The following is a 14,045-nucleotide window of genomic DNA, read 5'->3' on the forward strand; positions in this document are numbered from 1 at the left end:
ATGTATGATATGATCCGTGTATCAAGCAGAGCTTCAGTACAGAGGAGCATCTAGCTATAAGTCTAGTATAGTTCTCTGCATCACATGTAAAAAGAATTCTATTTGTTACTTAGATGGCAACTGGAATTTATATCCCTTGTCAAGGTATAACGTGAGTCAAACAACATTTGCATCTCTCCCCAATCCCCCTTTTACTAAACTGAATCCTGCCAAGGGACTGCATACTTCAAATAACTTCAGTGGATGCCTACATAAGAGTGAGTTTCAATAGCACATGGATTCCATTGTATAGTCAAGACCTTGAATTTTTTTGAAGAGCTAATTGGGAATTTTTCACCATAAATGTTTTCTGATGAAAACATGCTTTTTTGCCAGAAAACTGTTGGGGACTATTCTTCTGATATATGACTAACTGCTTTTCACACAAAAGAGTCCCACACTGTGAATGTAGTCAATGCCAACGAAGAGTTAATCTGTCCATGTGATACAGTGGTAAACAAAGACACATGCATGGCACTGGTGTATGTATCATGTGTGAAGTCCTGAGCTTTCCTTGCTTACGTGTCTCTAAGCTGCTGCAACACCTCCCCTGTGACATCTGCACTGGCCACTGTAGAACATGTGTATTCATGAAGAAAATGGATATCCACCCTTCTTTCCCTGCTTAATAAGAATATCCTTTTGGGGGGGGAGGGGGAAAGATCAGTCACAAATGTATTGGGCAGCATCTCATGTAACTTAAACATTTTACAAATCTGCATATTCCACTATGATTTTTTTTTTTATTGGAGCAGAAATAATTGTTTATTGCAAAAAGCTGTGATGTTCCCATTAGAAAAATCATTCCATCTTTTTTCTTTTGACAGCTGCACAATAGTCTAATTCTCAGTTTCCTTGTATAAGCATTTGGTTCAGTAAAGGACATCCATATGCTAGAGAAACCTACTGCCTTAAAGGATAAAGCCTATTTATATTATCTTGCTATCAGGACATTGTTTTTTTTTTTGTTTTTTTTTTAAACCAAATCTCGTATGTATGTCCCAAAAGCACCAAAAATCAGCTGTTCTTTTACCTTTATTAAGAAGTGGTGGTTTGTTTTTGTGTGTATCTAAATAGTTATTGTTTGCCATTGTTTGGTATCTCAGTTGTTTGTATTTTAATTCCATACTTAATTCTGTATGATTATGTATTTTAATACCTGACTGTTTGCTATGTGATCTCTCCTGGTCCACCTGCTCCCACAAAAATATTCAGCTGTTGCCAAAGTTATTATCTCTGGACATCACCCATCTTCAGACAGCGCTGTTCAGATGGCACATACAAGGCCTATACACCATATAAGACCTATTTCAAGGTCTTAAAATGGACTTTAAGGCTCTGATCCTGCAATTTACAATGTACAGCCAGCCTGCTACATTGATTTCAGCAGGGTTCTGTGACTTGTAGCAGTGTGTCTATGCTTTGTAAGTTTTACTCAAGGATGACCTTTAATCTATGGGGCTTTTTTCACCTCCAGAATGGGACATATCAATTTTGAAGACATTTAAGGGGAATATGTGCATTTCTTAAATGTGCCTGGAATATTTCATGGCAGTTTTTTCACAAGATTTTATATTAGTGATTGGCAAATGTCAAATGGTCCAAATTTGGTGGGGGGTTTCAAGTAAACTTCCCAAAAATTCAGACCTGCCTCCTAAGAATCTCCAAACCTCTTGAGTCTGGCAAAACCAGGAGGGAAATTTAACAGGAACAGAGTTCTCTCAATCCCATCGGAACTCCAGTCTTGCAAAGATGTAGGCATGTACTTAACTTTCAGTACCTGAGCAGTCCCACTATGCTCAATGGAACTATTTAAAATTAAACAAGTGTGTGACTGTTTGCAGAACTGGGGCCCAGGTTTTTTATGCTTTCTGCTTCTTTTTGGATCAGAAATATAATGCCTAAGAGAAGGCTTTCTTTCTTTTGTATAATATTTGGAACTTCCTCTTCTGTTTCCAGTTCAAATGCAGAAGTGTAGTGGCAAGTAACAACAACAACAACAACAAAAGAGTTTTAAAACTACAATTTAACATTTGACTTCAACATTAGAAATAAGAAAGAGGTGGTTCTTGTTTTTTCTGAGCATCCTCATCCTTCTCCAGCATGTACCATAAATTACCATTTTTTCCAGTTTATTTTCATAGCCATTACTGTAAAATGACCTGGAGAAAATCGCTTACCTTCTCTATGCCTCAGTTTTCTCATCTGCAAAAGGGAAATGAAGATATTTATTCTGCCTATAGATTCAGGGCTTGCCTTCACTGAAACATTTAGCTCTCCTTACTCCTGTTGAATGACTCCACTTGAGCTAGCCTAGCTTAAGTGAGAGCAGTCATGCTATGAAACAGCACTTGAGCTAAACAGAGTGATTTGATTAGCAGCACAGGGTGATTGGATTAGCATGTAGCTAAACTATTGTAATTCTAGCTGCTGCATTCCCACTACATTACTAGATCCAGCTTCAGAGGCACAGGAGTTTCAACTCACACCTGATGGGCCAGCTAGCACAAACATAAAGTACCACTTACATTAAGGTAGACATTTCTGTGGGGAGGATGGGAGTTGAGTTAGGGGCAAATCTTGATGTATACCTTTAGCTAACAATGCAGTGAAAACAATCCCACAGCAGTTATTTGCCTTAAAATCATCAGCATTTGCCATGGATAACTGAGATACCACAGTGTTTCTATGCTTAGACCAGGAGATAGAGTTGTATTATCTTAGACACAATTGTGTGAAAATAGTAATTCTTTATTTTTATATATTGTACATACATCAATATTTAAGGTATGATATTTCTTACATGTATTGCATACCATTGTGAGGTATTTATGATGAATTATTTATGGTTAATGGTGGTCAAATGTTGAATTTTAAAGAGCAATCAATCTCCATGATAAGGCTATTTTGAGGCTTACTTAATAAATGTTTGTGCAGGCCTTTGAGATCCTGGGATAAAAAGTACCTATAAAAGGACAAAGTGCATTTTAAAAATATTATGATATGGTCTACACTCTGAGATCTTTGTTTTTTTCCTCATTCCTTTAACTGATAAACCACTGGTCATGTGAGAGACCAGATTCTGCCAGCTGTTTTGAAATTTAACAGTAGTTTTCTCCCCAAGCAGACCTTCACATTACAGTGAAGAATGCATTGAGTAAGGGTAACTTACTCTGTTTTCTGATGGGCAGTGCTTATGGGCAGAAAGTGGATTTTCACAGTTGTATTTGAATTTCATGCCTAAATCAGAATTCCTTTAAGTCCTGCAATATGCCTTTTCATAACAGCATATATTACAGGGGTTTTTTTAAATTATTTTTATTTTCCAGGCAGTGAAGTACACTGACTTTTTACCTTTTTGATCAGAGGTCAAATCTGGCCTAACAACTATAAATCAAATGAATTTGGAGGTGTCATCAGAGTTCCATCATATGTTGTCATGAAAGTATCACATGCAATTAGTTACAATTAGCAATTTCTACATGAATTGTCCCATAAATAAAATAAGAGATGGATACATTTATTTTGTTCCTGAGAAGCAGCTGACGGCACTAAAAATGCATAGTAAAATGATGTGGCTGGATGATACAATTAAGGCCTCCCACTTTTCACTTTCAAAGACCTGGATTTGAGTCTTGATAAGGAACAATGATTTTTGATTTGCTAACCTAATTTTCAGTTCTGCACAAAAGCACAGTACAAGTTAGCAAAATATGATTGCTCTTTCCAATGGAGGCTCAGAACTGGATTATCAAGGAGTTACAGGACAGGGTGTTTTAAAATAATTTTGTCTAAGTACAAGATCAGTAAGTGATTCAATTATTTTTGAGATGTAGAACATGAAACAGATTCTCTATTGAGAACTGGCCCCTTTGCACCACTCTGGAGGCATAAAAGGACCAGACCACGAATGAGCAGCAGAGAATTCCCCTGTTAGAAGGAAACTCCCTGTTACAAATGTGCTGGATCTTGGCTTTGTGCCAGTCATTCCCTACCAAAGGAGTTGGTAGGGGATGTGGTGGTGTGCAATTTATGCTTCTCAGTAAGAGTTGTGTGCCATGTCAGGCCCAAGGCCCAAGAGAGGTGGCACAGAAAAAAGTCTGACTTCACAGCTTTACAAGGTGTGATGGTGTTCAGGGATGGGAGTGAAACAATCCGGACCAGTGAGGGTTTGTGTCACCACCTGCCCTGCAACCCTGGGTGCTTTACAATTCTTTGCTGCTAGAGCTACTAGCCTGTGATGCTCTCAGCTAACCTACCAGCATGCAGGTCACACCCTGAGTGTCCATATGCTAGACAGCTCTGGTTCGGCAGCTCTGACCACAGCTACCTGTCTACAGCCTCAATCTGGCTTCCACCAGCTTTGGTTATAACCAGCAAAGTGACCCCAACACATTCCTAAACCCAGATTTTCCCAGAACCATGTTCTCTGCAACATCCAGGCCTCTCCGGGACAGTTCAGAGAAATAAATAAGGTTCATTTGTTCCTCTAAAGACTCAAATCACATCACACCTTATTAATTTAACTGGGGCAAGTATATCCTTCCAATTAAACATAGCACAGAACTGTGTTTTGTTTAGTTTTTTTGTAAAAACAAAACAAATTTATTATCAATAGGACATAGGTTATGTAATGACAAGTTAAAGAAATAACATTAGAAAGGGTTACAAGCACATAAACATGAAATCGTGCATCTAAAAGTCTAAAACTTAATGAAGCAAGGTACAGACTTTAAGATGTTTCTCTCACCTATATTCAGTTCCCAGAGACTTCAACCTCCCCTTGACTGAAGGACCCATCTTTCTCAGCTTGCAAGAGCTCTATCCTCTTGTGTCTGTTTAGTGATGGATATCAAAGATGGCTTCTGTCCTTGCTTATATCTTCCAAAGTTCAGCGATCTTGCTTCAAGAGGCAGGATGACCTCATGCTGTTCTTCCCATTCCCCTCATCGTAAATGGAGTTTCCATTGTTTTGATTCCACCATGCTTAATGTACATAGGAAATGGGTAAATAGCTGCCTTCTCTGTCTGGGAGGAAACCTGTTTCTTCTTGTTTGGCCACAGACATTAAAACATAATATAATTAATTATCCGTATTTCCTCATATAGTGTTAATAAAGACTTCACTCTATATACTTTTATAATACAAAATATTGTATACAATCATTTGATTAAATTGCTTACCACTGGAAGTTGAGGCCCCCCATCTTTATAGCTCAGCAAACCATTGAAATAGATTCTGTTGAGAGTGGCGCCTCAAAGTAAAGTTTATTCAAGCTGTGAGGAAAGTAACATGGAGCCTGGTAGTCAAAGAAGCGCCGTGCTATTTCTTCCCCCACTTGTGTTTGCTGAAATACAAATTGTTCTGTTTCTTGCCATCTCTTCCCTTATCAGTCTTGCTGCTAGTCCTGTTTACAGTTTATATATAATTTGCGGTGAACATAAATTCCTTTGTTTAGGATAGACCTGTTTAACATCTTCCCTTGACCTTCCTGGATTACACACTTAAGTGTTATGGAAATAGGCTAGAATTATGACTAAATACCCACTGCATATGCATGTCACAGAAGAACAGTAATGATCAATGAGTTGTTAGTTTTCAAATGATATCCCACAAGGCATATTTTGTACAAAGATTATTACAATAGTGCATAGGGTGTGAATACACAGGAGCTATGTGTCACACAACGGTCAACAGAGATTCTGTAATTTTATAGGTGGATTTGGGGGATATTTCAACTATGGAAAACCATCAGTGATGTAATTAGGGGGAAAATGGCAATTTCCATTATCTCTCCTCAATTTTTTTTTTTTTTAATTTTCAATCCCTTAACAGTACAAATGGGGAATAAATAATGGTAGGGGAAGAGGGGCGGTTCTGTTAAGTCTTTATGGGCCTGATCCAAAGCCCATCATAGTGTATAGGAGTCTTTGCACTGATTTCAGTGGGTTTTGGATTAGGCCCTATAGAAATTCTGATTTTGCATCCAAAACTTTAGAATTATAGGACAGTCCCACAGACAGTGAATTAATTACAATTAAGGTGAATTGTTAGAATGATAGTGTGTACAGTGAGATGCAAGTTTCCTCACATATATGACCGTAGTCAGTTAGCCATGGCTATGAAGAACGGCTGCAAACCTCCAATGGAAGTTTTGCCACGGACATCAATGGTCTTTGGAGTGAATCCTTAATTCTTCACTTTATTTCATATGAATGAGTTTGATGTTCATTATTCATATGAGACATTAAATAGAGATTGACATTTAAGATGCTAGCCCTTTTTTAAATTAAGACTTTAGGGTGTTAGCTCCAGAGTCATGGCCAAATTCTCAGTTGACAATTGTATGCTCTGTATCTGCATTTTCTCCTAAAAAAATAATCACTTGGCTGTTTTTCATATACTTCTTTGTGAGATTTCAGGCATTTCCACCTCTTGTCGTAGCTGCAAATACCTTTCTTAGGGTATTTCTGCACTGCCACTTTCATCATTGCCCAGAGACTGAAAATGAAGGAAACTTATTCCACAGTAAAAAGTACCTTCAAAAAGTTCAGTTCTAAGGATGGACAAAGTTGTTGACAATGGTTTTCTTTTTCCCAGTCAAGTCTGGCTACCTCTGCTGAAAAATTCTCTTTTTCCCCCTAATATCCCACAGATGCAGCAGCATGCGAGTCCCTTTTGTAAAAAACAATATATTGTAAGTCATATTTCCTGTGACTCCCTAGAGTCTCTCACTAAATACACAAGTCTTTTCGTGTATACAGCTTAGCATGTTGCTTTTTAACACTCTCACTATATGTCAGGACTCCAGGGCATCCTTCAAAACCAGTCAGCATGTGACAAGTGATAGAATTACTTTGTCACATTAAATAGTAACATTTTTGTTCAATTCTGTCTCCTCACTAGGTATTACAACTGTCCTGACAATGACCACCCTCAGTACAATTGCTCGTAAATCTCTTCCCAAGGTCTCTTATGTGACGGCAATGGATCTTTTTGTGTCAGTTTGTTTTATTTTTGTTTTTTCTGCGCTGGTGGAGTACGGGACCTTGCACTACTTTGTCAGCAACAGAAAGCCCAGCAAGGATAAAGACAAAAAGAAGAAAAACCCAGTATGTATTGTTTTACCATCAAGGCTGAAAACCTCCCTATATAAATCTCAGTTATGTTTTTTGAGAGAACATTTAAATCCTACTTTGTGTTCGTCTTTTCGTTACACTGTGCTATAGCTGTAAACCGTTCCTAGATGTAAATGGGAATGCAAACTCAGTCAACCATGGGGAATGAATAGCTGATATATTACAGTTGTCTGGGATCCTAGAGATTCATTTCTTAGTGGCAGGCTCCATCTAACTAAAGTGTTCTATAAGTTACAACTATTACCTTCATGTTATGGTAAATAGAGTCACTGATATGAGAATCATCAGTTTCTCTGTCTTAGATCTCCCTGTATCTTCTGCCCTTATATACAGTGCCTTACTGTTTGTACACTGAAGTGATTATCTTTTCTTTATTGCACAAGGCAGATTTTAAAATTAATCTTTCTACTTTTTATTGCTGTCTCCATCTTCTTGCATGATTATCAAAACTTCTTGGTCACAATGGGAATTTTCTCCATTAGATCCACTTATGTAGAGAAAAAAACTTATTTAAGTACTATTACTTCTTGGGGAATGACAAAGGTAATGCTAAAAATACAGAGCAATTGAGTGTTTAATTTTTCTTTTCAGAGCATGAAATGTATTTCTTGCAAATTCCTGTCTCTATTTCCTTTCCGTTCTTTCCTTGTTTTATTTTCCTTACTGTACTCTCTCTCCAGAATCCTTTTTTTAATTTCTTTGCCTCAGAAGGTTATTCTATTAATACTTTGCAGAATTACCTGCTAGCTGTAATAAGTGTATGATAACAGCCTTTATAACAGCTGCAGTAAAGAGCATTGGAAATGTCCCTTTTGTCAGTGCAGTATTTGCAGACGATTTGGTTTCAGGGAGGTTGGTACCTTACCCTTCTATGCTGAAGCAAAACCCTGTTCTTCTAGAGCAACAGGATCTAAGTGTATGGGGGAAGGAGGGAACCGAAAGAGACAACATATAAAAAGAAAGAAAATGTATTAGCAGTTTCTGCATTCCGTCCTCTCACACACATACATACACAAACATTACGAGGAATACATCAATGGAGATTTTCTAATGTACTTAAGGAACTAAGAAATCAATAGGACTTGAGTTCCTAAATCCTTTAGACACTTACAGTGCATAGGAGAGCAAATACAGAAGAACAAATACACAGAACAGGAAATACAGATTAACATTTTGTCACTCTAATGCACAGTTTTGTCTTTTTGTAAATAATTTTTTTATAACTTCATCCTTAAAAGTTTGTCAATGATCTACTGATTTACCAAACAAAACAAGAAAAAAGAAAAAAAGAATTTTTTTGTGCTGGATAAACAATCAAAATGAAGAAATCATGAAAACTGTAAAGGTCTGTGGGCACTTGGGGGCATTTACAACTGTTTTCTATAGTCCAACTGTGGATTATGTTTGTTTTCTTCAAATCAGAAGTAAGGATGGGCCTGATCCTAAACCAAGGATCAAAGAAATCCTAAACATTAGAGTGGAGAGTTGAGAGACCAATTTCCAGTAACGGACTTTGGCCCCAAATGTAAATCCAAACTTTGCAGATAGCCTCTAATTTTAAAATGGAATGACCCAAATGACAGCTCTTAATTCCTCTGAACAATGAAAAGATTGAAATCTGGTTCCATATTTTGTGCCTTTGTCCATCTTTAATTACATTTCATTGGGACTAGAGAAATATTTTCATGTTTGTAATAAAACAGAGTTTCTTATTTAAAAGGCTGTCCTCTTTTCCTGTTTATAATTTAGTTCTTTTTTTACTTACTATATTTTTAAAAGTATCTTTAATTTATATTATTTTTGTCTCTTTCTTCCTTTTCTTTCTTTCTTTCTTTAATTTAAAAATTCTGATTGTCTTTTCTGTCTACAAAACAAAAGCTTCTTCGGATGTTTTCCTTCAAGGTATAAAGTTTTTGGAATGGAAATTTACTGCATGCGACTGCTGAATTTAACTATTAGAGCTTAAATGAGATTTTTCCTTTTTAATTAGACATTTAAGCATTCTACTCAGGGCACTCTCCTAAATAAGTAGAATGGCTACAGATTTCTAAACAAATTTGTAGAGTTGATTCAGCAGCCCAAACCCTGACTCACTTATGGTTTGAACTTATACAAAGTTCAAGAATGACCAACGTTTTTGGATCACATGATTTAGGAGAGCCTAAACAGAGTTTAAAGAGTTTAAAGCATCTGTGTGGCTCTCTTTATCAATTGCCCATGGGATCCAATACCACCAAAGCACCAACAATACACCCTTTTAGAACTCAGCTCTGACCCCTTTAACCTTTGTGATCTAATTTAACTAAACAAAACCAAAATATTTTCTAATGATAAGATGTACAAAATTCACTGCCATCGTTAACCCCTATGGTGTTCTTACGCCTAATGTCAGAGTTTTGAAAGGGTTTTAAATGCTTACATTTTCTAATACTGTCACTGGATCCACACAGTGTTGCTATCCAGAATACCAAATATAGATAGCTGTATACTACATCTGACTCTGATCTTCATTCAGAAATGCAGAGATTTAGTTCCAGGGAAAAAAAAAAGAATGTCTAAGCTGAAAGCGCATAGAATTGACATATTCTGTGGAAATGGACATGTCATAATTTTCTAGAGTCATAAAAAAAATTGGCCGGGCACCAGCCAAAGTTTGGGTAGCATGCATTATGCAATGTTATGTTCACCAAATGCTCAAAATAGTTTAAAATGACTAATTAGTTCAACTTACTGCAAATGTACATACATGTACAGCTACTGTATACAGTGTGGCACATGTAGAGGCTTCTAGATGGTGAACAATAGATGCTGATAATAATAATAAATGGCTTAAAAAAGCAAACTATTGCAGAATGTTACATAGACTATTCAAACCTCTTGATTCAGAAGCTTCAGTTAACATTCTCTTCACTCTTTTCAGCAAACAACAGATATTTGCCAATGTATAAGTATAGGACACACCTTTATTAAAGAAAATCCTGCATTTCCAGTTGATTTCCTCAATTCCTTTCATGTACAACACCAATAATTGGCTTCATATATCATGCAACTACTTAAAATATAAAAAAGCAAAAGCAATCTAAATTGCCATTAACTTGCATTCCTGAATGTTTCCTTTAACCTCTAAAGCTTAATTTATTTGGCATTAAAGCTACTTACCCGATTATTAATATGTAATATTAACCTGCATTGTTTATATCAAAATTTAAGATATATATGTGCAAATGTTCTTTTAATGAATAAAATTAAGAATTTACTATTAGAGCTCCTTATTCTTTAGCAAGTTCATATTTACCCCTAAGTACCATCATTTGCATTTAGACCATTAGTCTAAACCAAGTTTTGTTATGAAGATTGTAATCTCTTTCTTCCTGCTCCCATATTTTGTCCCTCATTCATCACAGGCACCTACAATTGATATTCGGCCAAGATCAGCTACTATTCAAATGAACAATGCCACACACCTCCAAGAACGGGATGAAGAGTATGGGTATGAGTGTCTCGATGGCAAGGACTGTGCTAGCTTTTTCTGCTGTTTTGAGGATTGCCGAACAGGAGCGTGGCGGCATGGAAGAATACACATCCGCATTGCCAAAATGGACTCCTATGCTCGCATCTTCTTTCCAACTGCCTTCTGTTTGTTTAACCTGGTGTACTGGGTATCCTATCTTTACCTTTAAATCAAAAAAGAAATAGGTGATATCAGCCTTACTCACTGAATTTCTTAGAGAGATGGTTTCCTTTTGAAGTCCACTTAAAGTATTTATGACACGCTTTATAGTGGCCTGAATTCTCTAGTGCCATAACTCAGTAAATATCAACCATATCATATTGTTTGTCCAAAACTACCATATAATTATTGTGATTTAAACAATTCCATTCAATATGTTTAAGTGATTTGAAACAAATAATTAAAAACAGATAACATGCAGCTCTACCAGTTGGAATAGAAACAAATAGAGCAGTATTGGGTGAAAGGGAGAGAAACATGCCAACTTTCCTTAATAACTGGATATTGTCATTTCAATCATGAGTGACTAAGTCTAGAATTTCAAGGAAAAGTACTGTACAGTTTGTTAGCATCTACTATAAATACGCTATATCTTTGTCCTCTGTGGGCTTTTCTTTTTGGAAGAGTCATCTTTCACTTCAAATAAATGTTACTAGGCTAGAAAAGTAACTTTCCCTCTCAAATAAAAATAGACATTTCGCTATGCCATCCCTTTAAAAACACATACAATGCTGTAAATATTTCAATACCTTGTAGTACTTAAAGTCTCTAGTGCATGCATCTCTTTTGGCCAAAATAAATGAAGCAAAGATACCATAAAGTATTGTCTTTTATTTTGTGTCTCTGGCTGTGCTATTGTAACTGAAATGTGGATAAAAATCTTTTTTTTTTTCCCCCTGGAAGAATTGCCCTTCTCCCACATGCATGGAGATTCAAGCAGACAACAACACTTTCATGTAAAACATTAGAGAAGCCTTAAGGATTCAAACAAATGACTTGTAGACAGAACAATCTGTATGACCAATATAATGCTTAGTTTATAAAGTAACTGTATGTGTTTGCTGCTGGTTTGGCCCTCATTTTCCAGTGAGAACATTGTTATGTCTCAGCTGAATTCCCAATTATTATACATTGCAAGATCAGCTGTAGTCTTTTAATATATACATTTTTAATGATCTTTTCCCATATTGAGCCTGAACTTTGATTATTCTTCTCACATGGTGTTTTGGGAAAATACACTGTAAACCCATTGGAGCAGGCACCATCCTTTTGTTGTGGGTTTGTACAGCACCTAGCACTACGGAGTCCTGGCCCCCTGAGCAAGGCTCCTAAGTGCTATAGTAATACAAATACCCTAATAAACAATAATAATAATAATAATACACAATCCATTTTAATTAAATAGAAGGATTAGAAACAGCTTTGATTCTTAACAACTGCAACAAATAAATATTTATTTTCCAGATTCATTTTGGTACATTATCATTTGAACCACATACAAACCTATCATTGAGCTCCCATTCATGTTTCTGAACAGCAATATTAGTCAGTGCTGCTTTTTGCTCTGAGAGTACCTTTCCAAAAATACAGACTCTAACCATGGCTAACACACAATTTACAGATAACTTTGAAATGATAAAAGGGAATGAAGAATGTCTTTGCTAATAAATCATATGTGCATAGTTTATATGTATTAAACACTATTTAACCCACCTGGGTGAATCTTGAAATTCATTTAGCCACTGGTTTTCATAACCTGTACGATGCTCAATTATGCAACCTTAAGCACATGTAAATATTATTAACTTTTTTTTTTTATTGTCAAAGATGTAACATGTCAACTCTAGGAAAGTGGGTTTACAGGATGCAATGAGAGATGTATATGTATGTTATTACAAATTACCAGTCGATAATATGAAGACATAAGGACAGTTTTCCACTGTTTGTATAGTTTTGGAAATAAACATGTATAGAAAGGCATAACTAATTCTTGATCATCAATTGTTCCTTGTCCAATGTATTTGACAACCTTTTAATAAGGAACTGCACACACTAGTGGACTTTTTCAATAAAATTGCTGCACTCCACTCAACAGTATCCTTGTTGTTACTTTATTAAGAGTAGTTCAAAGCATACTAGAACAGTATTACCATTTGCTCTCTATAAAACTTTATTTTTAAACTGCCTAGATCATGAAATAATAGTGATTTAGCTGCAAGCGTTTATACATGTGCTTAACTTTAAGCATGTTATAGGCTCTTCGACTTCAAAATGAGCATATAAAGAAGTGTTTGCAGGACCAATGCCTTAAGGTCCATCACCGCTTTAGTTGCACATCACTCTTGAAAACCAATGGAATGGATTTATTGGTCTAAAAGAGGATATTAGTTTGACGTCTTCATCTGAAAGTATGACTACACAAAGTGCATAGCAGCAGCAAATCAGACCAAATACTGATTAAAATAAAACTATTAGTGATTTAGGATTTACTATACCAGAACAGATCACTCACCCATCAAGACTGGCATCCTTTTTCCAGCAGTGAACAAAAATATTATTTCAGATAAAGGCTAATACATTCCCATTTCAATAATGCATCAAACCTTGTGTGTACAGTGATACAAGTGGAGAAAATAGCCCTTTCAGGACCTTATGATATTACACCTGAAGCATGAGATTTGACTATCCTTATCTCAGCATGTATAACTACAAGAAGTGAAGAAAACAACCAGTCAGGATCCTGCTAGCCTTACTTGGTCTGAGTACTAAGTAACTCCTGAAGGAACCTGACTGTTTCAGTAGGACTAGTCACAGAGTAAGGTATTAGTCAGCAGGCGTAAGGGAAACAGAATTTGGCTCTGAGTGAGCAGGAATAGACATGCTTGTCTGAATATGTGCTGTACAGCTTATTCAATACAGACGCTAAGATAACCTTCATATTGAAAGGTTAGGCTATCAAAGCAAACATGAAACAACAAACAAAGTGACATTTCAATGGATTCAATGAGGGTTTTTCTGCTCTCCACAGAGATGTGCTGAAACAGAAAATGGCCAGATGTATTCCAGGAAAGCACTTTGCCTGTTGACTGAACACACATGCCAAAATACATTCAAGTCCAATACGGCACAGGCTGCCGCTGTTGCATTGGGACACCCCTGAGGAATGTCCATATGGTCATTAAGAGCTTGGCCAAGAATTATTATTTCTTTGTTATTTGTATTCCGACAGTGCCTAGAGGCCACAGCAGAGATCAGGCCCTATTGTGCCAGGTGCTTATAGATACATAGCAAGAGATGTTGTCCTAAAGAACTAAAACTTAAGTAGAGAAGCCACATAAAAGAAACATTATTCTTA

General features: G+C 36.4%; 1 protein-coding gene across 2 annotated transcripts in view; it reads left to right on the plus strand.

Moving 5' to 3' along the window:
- Nucleotides 1–11,747, plus strand: part of GABRG2 (gamma-aminobutyric acid type A receptor subunit gamma2) — a 91,957-nt gene extending 80,210 nt beyond the window's left edge. Inside the window, exons 8-10 of one of the 2 annotated variants that reach the window (XM_067566583.1) lie at nucleotides 6,947–7,152; nucleotides 9,058–9,081; nucleotides 10,584–11,747. In XM_067566583.1, the coding sequence (XP_067422684.1) occupies nucleotides 6,947–7,152; nucleotides 9,058–9,081; nucleotides 10,584–10,859 (506 nt within the window). In that variant the 3' untranslated portion in view covers nucleotides 10,860–11,747. The remainder of the gene's footprint in view (nucleotides 1–6,946; nucleotides 7,153–9,057; nucleotides 9,082–10,583) is intronic. The other variant, XM_067566584.1, reaches the window with a different exon arrangement.
- Nucleotides 11,748–14,045: the final 2,298 nt, after the last annotated feature.

The sequence above is a fragment of the Emydura macquarii genome, unplaced genomic scaffold (assembly GCF_026122565.2).
Source record: "Emydura macquarii macquarii isolate MOO-44397 ecotype Brisbane River unplaced genomic scaffold, CSIRO-AGI_Emac_v2 contig_2768, whole genome shotgun sequence".
Lineage (NCBI taxonomy): Eukaryota > Metazoa > Chordata > Testudines > Chelidae > Emydura > Emydura macquarii.